Source organism: Nicotiana attenuata, chromosome 6, assembly GCF_001879085.1.
Source record: "Nicotiana attenuata strain UT chromosome 6, NIATTr2, whole genome shotgun sequence".
Classification (NCBI taxonomy): domain Eukaryota; kingdom Viridiplantae; phylum Streptophyta; class Magnoliopsida; order Solanales; family Solanaceae; genus Nicotiana; species Nicotiana attenuata.
The window spans coordinates 38,113,325-38,132,862 of record NC_031994.1 but is presented as its reverse complement, the minus strand read 5'-3'; the positions used below and the strand labels follow the sequence as shown (position 1 = coordinate 38,132,862).

The following is a 19,538-nucleotide window of genomic DNA, read 5'->3' as shown; positions in this document are numbered from 1 at the left end:
ATGAGGTGTAACACCTCTTCGCCGAAAAATTACACTGTATTTATTAGGCAAAATCTAGTTTTTATCTCTATATCAAGTTTTGAACCCCCTTAATACAACCCAAAAGTGTAGTTTAGTGGTGAAGGGGGTTCAAAACCTTCATAAGGTTGTAGGTTCAATTCCCACTAGCTGCAAAAAAAAAAAAAATTGCACCCCCTTCGTGGAGATCCTGCCTCCGCCACTGCCCACAAATGGGGCCTGGGGAGGATATTGTGTATGCAGACTTATCCCTACCCGGAGCAGGTAGAGAAGCTATTTCCGATAGTCCATCAACACACATTAAATCCTATACTTTCAAAAATATTGACCAATGGTGATTTTGGGGTACAGTAAAATGCATAGTTCTACTACTTTATGTTGGGCGCCTACCCTACCACCTATAGGCGGCTAGAGCTCCATCTTCCAGAATCAAAACCTTCTTAATCTAAAGGCATGGCTCTCTCGCATCTTATTCTACTACTTTGTAAAGGAACTACAGGGGTATTAACATCTTAGGAAAGTAAATTCACGAATGAGCCAAGAGATATCAGTATATAGCATATATATGCATTAAAAAAATTACCTACCTACGCAATGTTATTTTCGACAAAGATGTGTCAGTTGACACCCTCTGAGTACATGTGGCTCTGTCACTAATTGGGTTAAACAGTTATTAACCAGATTATACTGTACATTAAATCCTAACAACAGCAACAATAACAAACTCGGTGTAATTCCACAAGTGGGGTCTGGGGAGGATAGTGTTTATGCAGACCTTATCCCTACCCGGAGCAGGTAGAGAGGCTATTTTCGATAGATCATCAACACACATAAAATCCTACACTTTCAAAAATATTAACCTATGGTGATTTTGGGGTACAGTAAAATGCAGTCATGTTTCCTCTATCACATGTAGTTTATTTTTTCCTCTTTTGGTGTATTTTAACCGTTGTACGAGGTAATTTGTTTTATTTTCCGGCCTACTAGTCCTACATTTTTGTGAACTGTTACTTGTATAAGAACTTTTTTGTGGTCAAAGTCCGTTTATATTATCGATGTATAAAAGTTAAATCCCATAAATAAAACATCACTGGGTAAAAGGGCTTTATGTTGGGCGCAATTCATGATTTGCTGTGGTGCAAAAAAGCAATAATGAACTCAAAATTCGTAAAAAAGATCTTCTGAAGATGTTAATGGTTAAAAGGATTGGGGTTGGCTATATATATCTTCGAACTGTTTATCATAACAAGATTCGTCGTTTTTAACCCTGCTTCACCTTTATTGTTATTTGAAGTAAAAGTTTGATGCCATACTTTATAAAGAAATCAAGCGGAATAACAATAGTAACATGATGACTAATTAATACATCAATTTCTATAGCAACGGCATAATTATGGTAATAAAAACATGTATATAACCAGAAATGATAATTCTTTCCATTTCGGCAATTTATCAAACAATTGGAAGACATCAATTTAGAGGTACTTTATGACCAAATGCAGCTTCGTCAAGTTTGTTCGTCTTGGGAACGCATATGCATATATGCCAAACACAAAGAGGCTGGTCTTCACATAAATCATAGCAGTCTTCGTCAGAATGACAGTGGTGTAGAGCAGTCACTAGCTTGAATGATGGAGTATTTGCAACTGCATATTAAAAATATTTAAACAAGTCGTTACTTAGAATAGAATATTATTCGCCTTTACTTTGACTTTATATGACAGACTATACTCAATTTCAATTTATTTGAGACTAAACATAATTAATGTTGTTGTTACTAAAACTAAATCAACAACAACATATCATGTGTAATCCCACAAGTAAGATCTGGGGAGAATAGTGTGTACGCAGATTACCCCTAGTGGCGTATGCAAGATTTTTATCAAGCGGTGTACGTCAACATTAAAAAAATGAATAAACCACTATAATGACAAACAGTGTCATTTTTATATTTATACCAAGGGTTTTTATTTTATATACTATCTACATGTACATATTTAATAACAATTTCGATAAAGCGGTGTCACGTGACATCGCTTGCCGTGAGGTGTATCCGCCCATGCTTACCGTTACCTTGTGCAGGTGTTACTAAAACTAAATAACTCTACTAATAAAATTAAAAGTAAAAAAGTACTATAAGTCATAAGTAATAAAATTTAACCTTCTGTACTCTGAACTGTATCATATAAAATGGAATAAAGAGAATATATTTTATGCATTCTGAGGTTTTTTATATATAAAGAGAGTAATGAAAACGAAAGAGAAACAAACCCATGGCAATTAGCAAAAAGGCAATCAAGAACGAAGACTTCATAAGAAATCTGCCCATATTTTTCTCCACTACTGCACTTTTTAAAGAATTGACAATATTTTAACTTTTGAATGATTTGGGAGCAAGGTCTTGTTTAGCATTATATAGTGGTAGAACAATATAGGCAAATCCCACCTACATGAGATTAACGTAATCTAGTAAAAATAAGTTTGATTGTTAATTATCAAGACCATTTTTAATAAAATAAGTTTGACTTTTGATTAGATCCGGAATTTTCTATAACGTAAATGTTTTTCCATAAATTTTAAGGATAATTCAGAGACAACATACTACGTTATTATTTCATCACGTTAATCTCCTTCGTGGTTTACGATGTTATGCTTACCTACTTATGCCTATTATTTAGAAATGGGGTAACTTAATTAGGAGATCTCAAGTGAAAGGAAAAAAAGTAATTTTCTCAATAAAAATTAACAATACTATAATAAGATCACAAAGATCTACAATCAACACATTTGGTCTGTAGTTCATTTTTTAACTAGTTTGAATACATGAATGTGCTAATAAAGTTAGTAATTAATGACATTACCGGTCAATGCAAATCTGATAACGAAGATTACTCAATCTTTACATAAGATTGAGTAATTTTTATGGATAATTAAGGCTGTGGGGAAAATTTCACATAAGAACAATTGGGATCCCTACTTTTTAATTTTATAGCTCATATTTCAGTTTACAACCAACTAGCCCAAAAATAATAGGCTAAGATTCAACATCCAACTCCAATAGGTTCTCAAAATTACTATTTAATTTTTAAAAAGATTGCTCAAGCTTTTAAGTTAATTTTTGAATCAGTAACTGTAACTCAAGTATTAGTTCAACAAACCAAATTCATTTGGGTGGTGAAAATTAAATTTTTGACAAGCTTAAATATGTGGGTTTAGATTCCGAATTTGATTTTGTGAGAAATTTGGAGTGGGTATTATCTAGAATTATTAGAAAGAGTATAAGGACATTGTATATAAAATTTGAAGTCATTTAATGGAGATTTAGATTGATTTTGAACAACAATTGCAACTGAAAATCGTGGAAGAAGTTCGTCTACAGACGCTTGTATAAAGATGTATAAAAGTGTATAAGATGTGTTTATACACTCATATACACTGTTATACAATATTATACAAAAAACTGACTTCGTCTTCTTCCTTACGTTTTTTCTGAAATTTAACTCAAATCTACTCCAAATCACTTCAACTTTAAATTTTGAACTCCTTTTGATATCACCAATTCACAATGAAAACTTCCAGATCTGAAAACTTTAACTTCCATATCTGAAAACTTTAGCTTCGTCAGTGGCGAAAAATTAGAGCTGAAAATTAGAGAGGCAAAAAGAGAGGATGAAAGATAGATTTAAAAATTATAGAAGATAGAAGATGACTATGGGAGATAGATCTAAAAATATAGAGGATAGAAGATGATGGCCTGTAGAGAATAAAGAGGCACATGGAGAGAGAGCATTTTGGGCATGTAAGGAAAAAGAGAACTAGTTTACTGATTGAAATATTTCCTTCAAATTCTATACAAACTAGTTATACCGGGTAAACTTAAAAATATGGGCCATTTTTATTATGGTGTGAATTCAAGTATATATTCTTGTAATTCTTTCTTTTTAAATTTTGGTCACAGGGTTGGTGGTGTCCCTTCTCGAAAAGCTTATTTGTTTCAAACATGAGTCATTCCTTGGGAATCAAGTAGGGCATACTTAAAGCTCCCTCTAGAAATTCAACATTGTATTTGTTGGGATAAAACAACCTAAATATAATTTTAACACGGTATAATATTGTCTGTTTCAGATCAAGCCTGCACGTTTTTCCCAGAATAACTCGCATCATTAAGAGGTGAAAGAAATTGAAAAATAGCCGCTCTTAACTATTGCTATTAAAATTTTAGCCAATATTTAAAAAGCTATTAGCTTTAGTTATTAGTTTTTTTTCTACCGCGATGAATTATCGATTGTATGTATCTTGTATGTCATTGTATCTCTAATGATACGTAGGACATACAAATAACATACACTTTTTTTCTTGGACCCTTTTTTCTTAAAATTTATTTTGGAAGATTTTTTGAAATGAGAAAAATTCCTACATTATTTTGAGTATTTGTTTCCCTCCCTTTCCTGCTAGGACAAATCCTGTTTTTATATATCCCTACAATTGAGTCATTGGATTTTCGAAATAGTACAAACATAAGTGTTCCGAATCATTGCTATTTGACTCGGACCTGTACTAAAAAATTCGAGATATTTCGAATTGTTTATTGACACGGACAAAGTCATGGAAAATCTCTGAATTTTTTCAATATTGAACCTCGGACATATAAGAGTTTCGAATCGAATATATTTAGAAAGAAGATTTTTTGTCTCACGGTAGCCTGCTCCAGTTCCCTTACGAAACTTTGTTATTGGGTTAGCCATATATATATAGATATGGTCAAGCTCGAATAAAATTTCTTGTGTAATGATTCCTTTGCATGTCGTCGAACAAGTTTTATTTAAGGAAATTTTACCTCTTATAGCAAAGCTTTACACCTTATTTATTATAAATAAATATCTTTTAAAATATTATTTTCTATAGCTACCTTTTAGAAGGGTGTGGAGGTTGAAGATTAGGGTAGAAGGTTAGTAGGTAGTCGTGCGTCTCCCTTTGTCTTCTCTAGCTTGATAATATTAGCGCTAGTACGGTGCCCTTTTTTCCTTAGTTTGTTATATGCGCATGTCTCTTTTCGTTGTTACTTGCCATTGGTATTTTCGTAGTTTGCTAGCAGTACTTCGTTCATATTCTCGTCCTCTGCCTCGGAATTAGTTTTCTAAATATGTTATCTTGCTACTACTTGTTATCAGTACCCCTTTCATATTATCTGTTGCTATCTTCGATTTAGTTTTCTAATTATTGTCTTGCTATTATTTGCTACCAGGGCTTCTCTCACCTTCTTTAGCCGAGGGTCTATCGGAATCAGTCTCTCTGTCCTTACAGGGTAGGGGTAAGGCTGTGTACTTCCTACCCTCCCAGACCCCACTTGTGGGACCACACTGGGTTGTTGTTGTTGTATAGCTACCTTTTAGGTTTTATAGCAAAATATGTATTTGTGGTCACTTCCTACCGTTTAGCCATTAAATACGCTGGGTAATATTTTTCTCTCTCCTACTTTCCGTTCTTTCTCTCACAAGACCACCGTATAGTATACAACTTCACAAACTACGATCTCTCTCTCTCTCAACGCCAGTCACTTCTCCATGAATAAACCAACAATTCTCCACTGATTCATCTCCATTGTCTCGCGAAATTTTCAATTTTTTTTGCTCCAAAAAGTTGTGGTAAGTGTTAAGGTTGTTAGATTTTCGCTGGTATATTGCTTATTCTGTTTCTCTTTACTAAATTTCTAGAAATAATCACCATTGTTATGCTTTCACCAGAAACTCGAAATTTCATCTCCAATGGCTGATTCAACAACTCACAAGAGGTTTGCCCAACATCGAAACAAGCCCAATTTGAGAAATCTTCGAAAGAATCAACACTTTCTGATGCGGAAAAGAGAAGAAAACTTATGGATGATGATTCAAGGGTTAAGGGAAAAGATACTTTATTTTCATTGTATTCAATGTATCTCGCTGTATTCCATGTATTTCATTGTATTCACTGTCTTTAGTTTTTTTCTACTTTTTCAATATATTCATTGTATTTAACTGTATTCAATTTAATTATATAATTTCAAAGCTTCACTTTGTTTCACTGTTTTGTCCAGCAGTATATATTCAACAGTATGTAATTAATGTATTGTAGAATGTATTCATATATTTTTTTAATTAATATAATTTATGTATTCAGATGTATATATGTATTCAAAAGTATCTGCAGTATGTATTCATATGTTTTGCACTATAGATGACATGCTATACTTCATGTATTCAATGTATTGTATGTATTTAACTGTATTCAATGTAATTATATAATTTCAATATATAAATCTATTTGTAAAGATACCACTAAAAATATTTTCGTAAAGATACCACTAAAAAAAGAAAGGATGGATTGAATCTCTGAAGATTGCTATGTGTTTGGGGTGTTTTTCTGCTGAGAATCTTTTCTATAACTGGAAATACAAATTTTGCGTGTTATAATTGAGTTTGTTGAGTTATATAAGGAGCCTATAGCGTTAATTGATTCGCTTACTATTTTTAAACAGCTGAAGACCTTTTTTTCCGCAGATTTCCGTTATTGTATTCACGAATACAGCTCGCGAATACATATGAATACAGTATATGTTTAGCTGAACTTCCTTGTTTTCCGCCGAGTTTTGCTACTGTATTCATGAATACAGTAGCTTGAATACATCAAATACACCTATAACAAGTAAAAACATAGCTATTGGAAGTAATTAAGTAAATGGTTGCTATAGCCTATAGCAAGTTAATATCCACTAAACAACATTCATTTCTGAAAATTCCTCTTTATTTAACTTTTTGAAATCGCTCAAACATGGATGTTGATAGGGTTTTGTTTTTGTCAACGAACATTGTTGTGCATTAATGTGGTGGTTGGAGTAGAAAACGTTATTTTTCAGATTAGTGGTTCAAGCAATAGAATCGTAGAGCAAACAAAGGCGTGAGAAAAGAAAGAGGTAGAGAGAAAATTGGGAAAATTGAAGCCTAAAATGTGGAAGATTGAAGCATAATCCCTTACTTTGTATCCAATTGATATATAATGCTATTTTTAGGTAATTAAATAAAAATCTCCCTAATAATGGTAATTAGAACTATTATATTGCAAATCTAGGTAAAAATCTCATTTCTTCAAAATAGGCATGTTCATGCCGTAAAAATAGCACGGGCTAGCCAGTTTTCGGACTGGTCATTCAAAATTAGCCATTATTTTGCTATAATATGGAAAGTTCCAGCATAATATACTGGAGACCGTGCACCTGTGTATGAACTTCCGTCATATTATGCTGGACCGGTATATTATATTGGAACTCCAGTATAATATGCTGGAAGTCCAGTATATTATACTGGAACTCCAGTATATTATATTAGAGCTCCAGTATACTTTGCTGGAACACCAGTATAATATAGTGGAGTTCCAGTATATTTTGCTGGAGCTCTAGTATAATATACTGGAGTTCCAGTATACTTATGTCGGAACTCCATTATATTATACTGCAGTTCCAGTATATTATACTAAAATTCCAGTATATTATACTGAAGTATTTTCCTGATTTTGAACAGTGTTTTCGTTCAGATTTATCTTTACGTGAAAAGTGGCTCAATTTCGATTACTTTTGAAACTGTAGCTACTTTTAAATGACCACTTATAAATCTGGCTATTTTTAAGTTTCTCCCGTTCATGCCATATCGTTCTTATATATGGGTCTGCATTTATGTCAATTATTGGGGCATTTGCACAAACGACCTTTTTTATGCTACTATTTAAATTTTATCCCTACTAATATTAATCTAATGGGCTAAATTTATACATGATTTTCTTTTATCCAATCACAAAGGAAAAATTCTAGGATGAACTATATAAATAACCCCTAAAGTAGATGGTCTTGATTTTTTTGTTCTCGCTTGTCCTTTGAGCAGAACTTCAAGTTTGACAAGTCTCGTCCCATGGATAATATTTTTTAGGAATTTTTACCTCCTATAGCAAAGATTAACACCTTATTTATTTTAAATAAATACCATTTTAAAAAATTATATTCTATAGATACCTTTTAGTGTTTATAGCAAAATATCTAATTTTGGTTACCTCCTACCCTAAGCCACTAAATACGTTATTCAGTTACACTATTTTCTTTCTCTCTCTACTTTGATACATGAAAAATTCTCTTTCTTAATTTTTATACTTTCCCCGACCCAAGAAGGGTTTTTGAGGGGTTTCCAATTACATCGTCACTTTCACTTTTCATTGCAGAGCCAGATTCATCCTAGGTTTTGAGCATTACACGGTGAAATCAAGATGATGCGAATAACCGAAATCGCAAAATCCAAACCCTTGACCTCATCAATCGAAACCCTAGGTCACAATTTCATACAAAAATGCTTCGTCAGTCGAACAGCAAAAGGAAAAGGCAAACTCAAAGCGGGGTATTTATTGTCTTTTTTTTTCATTGTAATTCAATGTATCTCGCTGTATTTTAATGTATTTTATTGTATTCACTGTCTTTTTTCCATTGTATTTCAATGTATCATGCTGTATTCTATGTATTCCATTGTATTCACTGCCTCGCTATATGCCATGAATGTATTCATATGTTTTTTTTTAATTAATATAATTTATGTATTCAGATGTATTATATAATTTCTCTGAAGATTGCTATGTTTTTGGGGTATTTTTTTGTTGAGAATCTTTTTTATAACTGGAAATACAAAATTTGTGTGTTATAATTGAGTTTGTTGAGTTATATTAGGAGTCTATTATGTTAATTGATTCACTTTCCGTTTAAAAACAATGTAATCCCCTGTTTCACGCCGTGAATACAGTAGAATACAATAATCTGTCCAGCTGCAATCCCATGTTTTACGCCATGAATACAGTCGAATACACTCGAATACAAGCTAGACTTCCCTGATTCACGCCTATTTTTGCTACTGTATTCATGAATACAGTAGCTTAAATACATCTAATACATCTTATAACAACAGAAAACGTATCTACAATCCGTAATATAGCATCGAATACACTCGAATACAAGCTAGACTTCCCTGATTCACGCCTATTTTTGCTACTGTATTCATGAATACAGTAGCTTAAATACATCTAATACATCTTATAACAACAGAAAACGTATCTACAATCCGTAATATAGCAAATGGTATCTATAGAAAGCTAATTACCACCAAAAGATAGTACTTTATGAAAATTTCTCTATTTTTTAACTTCCCGACCTTAAAATTCTGCCCATAGCGCAAGTGAGGGTCAAAATTTAATGACCACTTCAAAAGTGTTATATTTATGCGATTTTTTTGAAATTCAGAAGATTAACAGATACAAAATTTAAATAGTGACCTCTGAAGTGCAATTATTGCCTTACTGGTAGGGGAGAAATTAAAAAAAAAAAGCCAGATTTACAAGTGGTCATTCAAAAATAGCCACAATTTTAAAAGTAATCAAAATTTTGTCACTTTTCATGTAAAGATAAATCTGAAAGAAAATACTGTTCAAAATCCAGAAAAATACTCCAGTATAGTATACTAGAACTTTCCGCGTGTTGGAATTCCAACATAATATGCTGGAAGTTCATACACAGATGCACCGATCTCCAGTATATTATGCTGGAACTTTCCGTGTTGCAGCAAAATAATGGCTATTTTTTAATAACTTTGCAAACGCTGACTATTTTTGAATAACCAGTCTGAAAACTGGCTAGCCCGCTAATTTTACTACTGGTATAGATGATTGAATGACCCGAATACAAATACCCGACCCGAATACAAATATCCGACCCGAATATTATGCTGACAACATAAGTTCGAAACAGTTAAGAATGTTATCGTCAACATATATCTCTTTGTAATAAACTCCATTTCTTGATTTGCTCAATTTTCAGCATCAAATTCAATCACAAGAAACAAAACAAAAAATCCATCTCTCCCTCCCTTTAACCCACAAATTCCAATTGCAACAGCAAATTAAAACTAGGGTTTCAACAGAGTTCTTGTTCAATCAACTATGGTGGAAAAAAGGAAACCTTTAGTTCTTTCTTCCACTAAAAATCTACTAAATTCACTCTTAAATTCAGAAAATAAAACCCAGATTCGATTTTCGCCAAAAGTACAATTGAGAGCTGGAGTTCTTAAAATATCAAAAGACGACATTGTTAATCTTGATGATTCTGCTTTGGTTGGGATAACTACTTCTCAACTTAGAAGACTTTGTATTACTTCTGGTTCATTGGTATGCTTCTTATTTTCCACAGTTCTTATTAAATTTAATGACCATAGTTTGTTAAATATTTGACGGAGACTAAAAGTGATCACTTTAGGCAAACTTAAAAGGACCAAAACTGCTCAGAAAAATTTGAAGAATAATTTTAGAAAGATTTATATTACACTATGGCATATTCAATGGATAGTGTTACGTGGTAACTATTACTAGTGGAAAGTGGCAGGTATCCTGTGGAATTAGTCGAGGTGCGCACAAGCTGGCTTGGACACCACGGTTATCAAAAAAGCAATCACAGATAATTAACAAATTAGGCATACTCTTTTCTTGCGTTTAAATTTGCTTTCTGATGCCTACTATGAGAGTTTTGACATTCATTTCTAATGTAGCAGTAAATACCTTATGAAAAAATGTAGGGGGGTGAAGATACAGTATTGCTCGTATTCGCATATGCAGTGGTCTAACTGATAAAATACCGTAGATTGTTTCCGGTTTTTGTTGATCTCTGGTTGTGGTATTATTTTCTTGAGCCGAGGGCCTATCGGAAGCAGCCTCTCTACCTCCCCAAGGTAGGGATAAGGTCTGCATACACAATACCCTTCCTAGACCCCACGAGCTGGGTTTTTTTTTTTTTTTTGTTGTTGTTGTTTGTGGTATTATGCGACATTCATTTCTAGTGTGGCAGTAAAGATACCTTCAGATATTCATTCTCCCTTACTAACTTAGACATACATGATTCTTGCTTGACTTTGTGCTCCCTCTGTTTTTGCCATAGGTACTCATAAAAAATGTCAATACAAGTCAACAAAGAATTGGACAAGTGGTAGTTCTAGATCCTCCTAGTCGTGACCAAGTTTTATCCGACCGTAGTTCATCACCGCCACAGTCCTCCGGGACAGCATTTCTCTTGCCATTACATAGCTATCCTGATTCTCATATAAAACCAGATGGAGAAGTTGCCTATTTATCTCCGATTCTAGCATTTAACCTTTATTTACATTTGTCATGCTTGAAATCAATGATTCACCAAGGGAAAGAAGCTTTGTCACCACTATTTGAGGCGAAATCAAATAATATAGTGAGTGGAAAAGACAATGTTCCCATGACTCTAGAATTTGAACCTTTAGATCAGTTGCCAAAATATGCCACACACCTGAGGGCTTCTTTTGTGAAGATACCAGAATGTGGGAGTCTAGGGTCAGTTAAAAAAGATTCATCTATAGAAGCTGAAGACCGTCAAGAGTTGATCGATATGGAATTGAATAAGTACTTTGAAGTAGATAGATTTCTTTCGAGAGGTGATCTTTTCAGTGTATGCATAAATTGGAATTGCAAATCGGCTCTCTGCATCCCTTGCAGTCAAAAGAAGCAAAGTGGTGGTTCTGACCTCATCTATTTCAAGGTTTAAATTTTATTTATTATCGTCATAGGTTCACGAGTAACTTGCGAAATGCCTTGACACTCACTCTTATTAGTAAGCAATCCCAGGTTGTGGCCATGGAACCTTCCGAAGAACCTGTCCTAAGAGTCAACCGTACTCGAACGGCCCTTGTACTTGGAGGGAATGTACCTTCTGCTGTTCCTCCAGATTTCTTAATTCCTCGACCACGAGGTTCTCTGCCTTTACAAGTGAGCACTGTGAAGACGTTAGCCTCCATACTTATGCCACCATTATGTCCATCAGCCCTTTCATCAAAATTTCGGGTTGCTGTGTTGTTGTATGGTTCGCCCGGTACGTTCTAAACTTTGCCATCTGCTGGTTAATTTGAAAGATGCTGCTTATTGGATGATTTTGATATTCTTTCTCTTCTTAACTGTTTTGTGATATTTTCTTTTATCACCTGTCGCATGACGTTGCAGAAAGCAGAAGAGATGATTCTCGGAATTGTTACATATTGGCAAAATCTCTAGATTGGGAGTCCAGTGTTTGATTTTTTTTTTTTTTTAAATGAACATGGTTTAGATGTCTACAGTGGATGAGTAGGATAATGCTTAAGCTATCAGAAGCGTGATTTTATGGTTCTCTTTGATAAATATATTTTACCTGTACTCCTTCCATCCCAGTTTATGACGGTGTTTGTCTGGGGACAAAGTTTAAGAATGAAAGAAAGACTTCTGAAACTTGTAGTCTTAAACAAGCCATAGATATTTGTGTGACTATAAATCATCTCATAAGGATAAAATGGAAAGTTTAAAGTTAAATAGCTACTAAATATAGAAAGGTGTGATTCTTTTTTGGGACTGACTAAAATGAAAGAGTGTCACATAAATTGGGACAGATGGAGTACTACTATGCAAAATTTTTATTCGATTAAAAGCTGCAGCTCCATCGATTTGTAAATTAGTTTTGCTGTTGATGGATGGTTTCAAATCTCTGCAGGTTGCGGGAAGAGAACTGTGGTTAAATTTGTTGCTCGTCAATTAGGCCTTCATGTGGTGGAATATAACTGTCAAAGTGTATTTGCAAATTCTGATAGAAAAACATCAGTTGCCCTAGCTGAAGCTTTTGGCATGGCTCGCAGGTATTTTAGGTTGCCTAGGATTTATTGTCTATTTAACTAACTACTATTATAAGGTTTAGTGACTGTAGGTGGCAGCCTTTACTAATACGTCGACGACCTGATTTTCATTATTCCCTGGTAAATTGACTATGTACGGTTAACCTAAGATTTTCTGATTTACACAATTTTACTCAGCCCTCAGTTAATTTGAGTTTGCCCCATACACTGTCCGTACCTTGAAGCAATAACTTTTTGCTATTGCGAATATACATTAGGGAAATCATGACTAGCTTCATAGAAGTATAATGTACATGAAAATTTTCACGTTTAACTAATTACTCCTTGTGTTTTGGATACTCGCATATTACAATGATTGTCTCTTTCTAAATTGTTCCTTTGTCCCAGTTTATTTGAGCTACTTTCCCTTTCACTTCTTTCAAATTAAATTGGGCCTTATCCTAAATTGACAGAGAACAATTAGTTTACATTTTTTGAATAGACCAACGACCCACTTTAAAATCCTTTGACAATGATTTTGAACATATATTAAACTAACCTCAACTAAAAGATCCGTTAAACTCTATGTTTAAATCCATCTGGTCAAACCGGCTGAAGCATATCGAAACTTAAGAAGCTTGGTTGTCTTTAATGTGGTCTTTTGTTCCTTTGAAATCAATTTGCACTGCAGATACTCGCCTGCAATCCTTCTTCTTCGCCATTTTGAGGTCTTCAAGAACCTGGTCTCTCACGAGGGTTCACCACATGACCAAGTTGGTATGAACTTAGAGGTTGCATCCGTCATAATGGAATTTACTGAGCCAGTTGCTGAAGATGAAGAATCCTACTCAGAGGGAAAGTCAAATGCTCATGATGTAAGATGTATTCCAAGTTCCTTTACTTTTCATATCTCCGTGTCCGTCATATCGTACTGAATGATGTTGATGAATTTTCTTTTGCATCAGTGTTATCAAAGGCGAAAAGCGCAAAAAAGCTCTAAGGTCCGTTGGGGCTTTAAGCGCAAAATGCAAATAAAGCGTGGGCTTTAATGAAAAAAGGCACAACGAGAGAAAAAGTAAAAATATGCACAGTAGTCCAAGAATAATCATTATAAGCATGAATAACAAATATATGGACAAAGAAATTTAAAAAAAAAATCATGATAAAGTGAAATATCAATTGTTTAAGGTCGCCTTTTCAGGATTACACTCATTGGCAAGGAAAAGTATGTGTTAGAGCTTTCATGCGACACTAAAGCGCCCACTAAGCGAGGCGAAGCGCTCAACGTGTTTTGAGCCTCGCTTGAGGGCTTAAGCGTGCTTTAAGCGCGCCTTTGACAACACTGTTTTGCATTATCATGATCATCATCAATTAGATTGGTTTGTTTTTCTTTCCTGTTCTCTTTTCAAAATTTTCATCATGTTATAATTTTCTTGGATTCTTGCTCATATTTATGTGAATTTATGGGAAGAGGGAGATTCAGAAAGCTAAATTCTCTCCTAGTGCTAGGTAGTATCATAGTCAGAATTGTTGGCAGAAGTTGCAAAAGACATGATATAAATGGATCCATGTAATAGATAAGCCTACTTGCGCTCAAATGTTACCTGATTTCCGTAAGAAATTTGAGTCAAAATAGCTGCATTTTGGCTTAAATTCAGAACATATCTTCTATTAAAATCTTCTTGGAGTTGAGGTTGTCCTCTCATAGTCATACGAGCTAAGTCCTCTTAATTTAATTTTGTTAACTGCTCAATAAATTTGAAGTATTGATGAGCTTGCATCAAAATTTCACCAGCATTTGCATTTTTTGAATTTCTTTTACCACAATTTACCCCATGCACTCCCTTATCTAGTCCATAGTCTGTACGGCTATTATCATATTCTCCGAGGGGTGGCGAAAAGAGGACGACAACATAATATTACTTTCTATTGCCACCTCTCTATCTGAAAGGTGCCACTTCACATAGTATACTGGAGAATAGTCTGGGTAATGCTTATTCTTGTCTTTTGTTGATGCAGCAAGTAAAGGTTGCTCAACCTGTAAATCGGCACCCAGTGCTGTTAGTTGCTGCTGCTGATAGTTCTGAAGGCCTTCCACCAACTATTAGGCGTTGTTTCAGTCACGAGATTAGCGTGGGTCCGTTGAGTGAAGAACAGAGGAATGAAATGCTCTCCCAGTCTCTTCAACATTTCAGTGAACTACTTCCAGATGTAGGTAAACTTGAAGTTTCCTTCTCTTTTGTCTGTGTGATCTTAATATTCTTTCATATGTACGCTACACTGGTCCTTTATTAAACTTTATTGGCTATAGGCCAAAAGGGTCCATGAAATTTTCTAATTTTGCATCCAACTGTGTGGCCCAGTGATCAATAAAGTGGATTGAGAACCATGCGGTTTCAGGTTCGAATCCCAGCGGAGGCAAAAACATTGGGTGATTTCTTCTCATTTGTCCAAGCCTTAATGGACAAAGTTACCTAGTGCCTGGTAGCACGTATCCAGTGGAATTAGTCGAGGTGCGTGTACGTAAGCTGGCCCGGACACCAGGGTTATTAAGAAAAAGTATGCCCATGAAGTTGGGAAACTTGAGAAGTGTAAAGGGTTTCAGGGGGTTTGGGGGGGGGGGGGGGGGAGGAGGAATGAAGGACTCTCATCTCTTCCTTTCTGTTATTTTCTAGATTACTGAAGTCGTGGGTGTCATTTGTTGTCGTTTTTATTGCAGACTTCTTTGGAGGACCTTGTGAAAGATTTGGTTGGTCAGACATCAGGTTTCATGCCAAGAGATCTGCGAGCTTTAGTTGCTGATGCCGGTGCAAATCTAGTCCTTAGTCGTGGTAGTGAGGAAGTCGAGGTTGAGAATGGAAGTCTGAAAGAGCTTTCTCATAAGAGCAAACCAATCGAGAATAATGGCTCGCATGACTCGACAAAGTCCCTAAGCAAAGAAGATGTAATGAAATCACTGGAACGATCAAAGAAAAGAAATGCATCAGCACTGGGTACTCCAAAGGTAAATCAGGAAATGATTTTGTAAACAAAACTAATCTTATTATGCTTCTTTTGTGTTTGATTGGACTTGCTCAGCATTTTAATGTTTTTTGCAAGAAAACGAAGTTTCAAAGTTTTTTGTGGAGCAACAAAATTTGGTGAAAGTTCAGATATTCTGTGCTCCATTATTGGACTCTAGTGTGCTGACTGCTTATATTGGTTTGGTTCATCTTTTTTTGTCTAGCATGGGATTGCAATGCAGACGGTCAATTATTGTATTGAAAAGTCTAATGCTGCTTGACAAAATTCTTATATATATGGTTTACACTAGTGTAGGTTCCAAATGTCAAATGGGAAGATGTCGGTGGTCTTGAAGATGTGAAGAAATCAATTTTGGACACTGTACAGGTATTCCATTGATTTACTCCCACATAACGCTTGTGAAAACTGAAGCGAATAAGCCTCCTTTTAAAGTTTATACTTATTACCCATGGTGCGTCGAATTAGAAGTTGTACTCTACTGGATTTAGTATTTTATTTCTGCTATTTTTCAGATGATGTGACTTCCATTCTCTTCTTCCTTTGTAATGCAGCTGCCTCTCTTACACAAGGACTTGTTTTCGTCTGGATTGCGCAAGCGATCTGGTGTTCTTTTCTATGGCCCACCTGGTACAGGAAAAGTGAGTTTATGAGTTGCTTTATGCAGTGTCATATCATCTATATTTTATTGTCCGGTCCTGTTCCTGGTCATCTATGATACTTTATTCATTAACAACATTCTGTTGAAATGTTCAGACTTTACTGGCAAAAGCTGTTGCTACCGAATGCTCCCTGAATTTTCTCAGTGTGAAAGGGCCCGAGTTGATAAACATGTACATAGGAGAGTCAGAGAAAAATATTCGGGACATTTTTCAGAAGGTAAGCTATTTTTGCTTTTGCAAAGATGTTTTAAAAAAGGATGTTGCTTATTTAAAATTCTTCTTGAAAATTGCAGGCTAGATCAGCTCGACCATGCGTCATCTTCTTCGATGAGCTTGATTCTCTTGCTCCTGCCCGGGGTGCTTCTGGAGACTCCGGCGGTGTAATGGATCGAGTGGTTTCTCAGGTACATAATGCATTGATTTGTTAGTCATATTTTCTTCTTTTCTCGACTAATATACTGCTTGTTATACTAAACCTCTGTTGTTTCTAGATGCTTGCAGAGATTGATGGCTTGAACGACTCTACCCAGGTTAGCTACTCCACTCAATCACTAACTAGCTCTTTATTATCTTTTTGATAACCGAGAAATACCCGAGGGCTAGCTAGCGAACGGTTCGGAATATCAGATTGGCCTGCCCCTTTACCCTTCTCCACTTAAATACTAGACTGCTGTCTGAATGATTCAAAGTCCTGACATGCGCGGTGCGCCTAACCTACACATCGACGCAATGTGCTCTTACCACTATACCAAAGCCTTGGGGCTAGATTTTAGTTCTCTTTGTACTTGTCTTATTTGTAGATCTAATTCTTGGCCCCTCTTTTATAACAGGACTTGTTTATTATTGGAGCTAGCAATAGGCCTGATCTTATTGATCCTGCCCTTTTGAGGCCAGGCCGATTTGATAAGCTCCTTTATGTTGGTGTGAATTCTGAAGCCTCTTATAGGGAGAGGTAAGGTCTCTTATATTCTGACCCTCTATTGTGCTTGTCTTTGTATTTGATGTTTGATTTCTTGAATTTCAATGATTTGTAGGGTCCTTAAAGCGCTTACACGGAAGTTTAAATTGAAAGAAGATGTATCTCTACTCTCAATAGCAAAAAGGTGTCCTCCAAACTTCACGGGTGCTGACATGTATGCACTCTGCGCTGATGCTTGGTTTCATGCTGCGAAACGCAAGGTGCGTGTTTTTATCCTTTATTTCTAATTTCAAAAAATATTTTTACCCGTAGTGTCAGTGCAGTTGGTACGAAGGGTAACCTAGCATTATCAGACAACCGATGGTATCTCAACTGATAAATATTACTCCGCCCCATTTGAATATACTTGTTTTCCTTTTTAGTCTGCTTAAAAAAGAATGCTTCTTTCTATATTTAGTATTAATTCCAGCATTCTCATTTTACCCTTAGTGAAACTTCCTTATAGAATGACATGGCATGTTTACGACCGCAAAATTCAAAGGGTATCTTTAGTACGTTATAGACACCTTTAGTTTAAGATCACAAGATGCAAAATCTTGAACTTTGTGCTTAGTCGAATTAAGACACATAAAATGAAATGGAGAGGGTATATGGTCCTAGCTGTTTCCTAAAAGATATTTTGGTGTTTATGCTGTAGGTATTAGCTGCCAGTTCAGATTCAACTGGCTCAGATGATGTGGATGACTCAATTGTCGTGGAATACGATGATTTTCTAAAGGTAAGACAGTCACTAATGGAATGTTTTTGGGGTTTCTCTATGGATGGACAGGCAGTTTTCTTTTTAAATTATTATATATAGGGGTAGGGGTAGAGGAAGAGGAAATTTAGGGGGGGTGGGGTTGGGGTTGGGGTTGGGGGTGGGATTACACGGTGAAGAATCGAACTCTCACCAACATCTGCCTATATCCTATGCTACTGGTGAAATGCTTTTCACATATATTTATGCTCCGTGTTGAAAATACTGTGTTCCGTTGAAGCCAGTGAACCATGCTACATCTGCATATATCCTAGTAAGGGCTGTATCGTTTAACTTCATTAAAAGAGGAAACTTAAATTTTTATAGAATCAAATTCGAAAATTATTTTTATTTTAATCATGTCTTAGATTTTGTTGAATTGTATCGAATCCATTTTCGATTTTAAAGCGAACATGTACCTTATCAAACTAGAAAATTTTTTCTTGTTACTTTAATTTAATTTTAACTCATTAATTCAGTAATATATAATTCACACTAATGGAATGTTTTGGAGTTTCTCTATGGGTGGACAAAAGCAGTTTTTTTTTTTTTTTTTAAATTATTATATATAGAGGGTAGGGGAAGGGGAAATGGCCAAATGGGGGAGGGGATTACACGATGGGGAGTCGAACCCTCACTAACGTCTGCCTATATCCTATGCTACTGGTGAAATCCTTTTCACATATATTTATGCTCGGTGTTGAAAATACTGTCTTCCCTTGAAGCCAGTGAACCAGGTTCGTCTGCCTATATCCTATGCTACTGGCGAAATGATTATCTTTCTCTATTTTGAAGGTCTTGGGAGAGATCTCTCCCTCACTGTCAATGGCCGAGCTTCAAAAGTATGAGTTGCTCCGTGATCAGTTTGAAGGATCATCAAGATGACAGAGAGCCGAGAGGGGTTGCTCGCAATCTGCCTCCTACCGGCCCAAAATCTTCGGCCGTTCTTTCTAAATGGGGATGCCCGATGCACCTCATCTTCTCATTTCGTTGTTGCTCATTCTTGTTAGGCTGAAGTATTTGGCCTTTCCACTCCGTGCCCCCGCTTGGGCTTCCTCCATCCGAGAATTCGAGTCATGCTAAAAGTAAGAAAGGAACCACTGTTGAATCTCCGGATGAAAGATTAAAAAAAAAGAGAAAGGAAAAGGATAGTCAAGATAGATTACACTTGGTGGTGGCATTTTTCATTTTGGATGAGGGTGCAATCCAGTTTCCATTTGAGTTATAGTTGAAATAGTTGTCATTCTGCTTGTGTTAGTGACAGTTCAGTTGCTTTTGGCTTGTGGAATTTGTCTAGAATAAACTCCATCCATATTCACTTCAAAGTTTTTGATTTAGCAATCAAGGGCTGTATATTTGTATATTGTTATTCACTTCAGTCTTTTTGTATTTAAGTAGAAATTTTACCGGCA

At 35.4% G+C, this 19,538-nt stretch overlaps 1 protein-coding gene across 1 annotated transcript; it reads left to right on the top strand.

Moving 5' to 3' along the window:
* LOC109226851 (peroxisome biogenesis protein 6) lies at positions 9,830-19,538 on the top strand. The gene is made up of 16 exons (XM_019391740.1): positions 9,830-10,242; positions 11,006-11,632; positions 11,719-11,962; positions 12,611-12,752; positions 13,420-13,603; positions 14,748-14,939; positions 15,448-15,732; positions 16,047-16,118; positions 16,304-16,390; positions 16,506-16,628; positions 16,705-16,815; positions 16,903-16,941; positions 17,242-17,363; positions 17,446-17,590; positions 18,028-18,108; positions 18,922-19,538. The coding sequence occupies exons 1-16, from the start codon at positions 10,018-10,020 to the stop codon at positions 19,009-19,011; spliced, it is 2,769 nt and encodes a 922-aa protein (XP_019247285.1). The 5' UTR covers positions 9,830-10,017; the 3' UTR covers positions 19,012-19,538.

Coding starts and splice junctions, on each gene's coding strand:
- LOC109226851 (XM_019391740.1), top strand. CDS start 10,018: ATGGTGGAAAAAAGGAAACCTTTAGTTCTTTCTTCCACTAAAAATCTA. Junction 15,733..16,046: donor CAGCACTGGGTACTCCAAAG/GTAAATCAGGAA, acceptor ACACTAGTGTAG/GTTCCAAATGTCAAATGGGA. Junction 16,391..16,505: donor GCCCACCTGGTACAGGAAAA/GTGAGTTTATGA, acceptor TGAAATGTTCAG/ACTTTACTGGCAAAAGCTGT.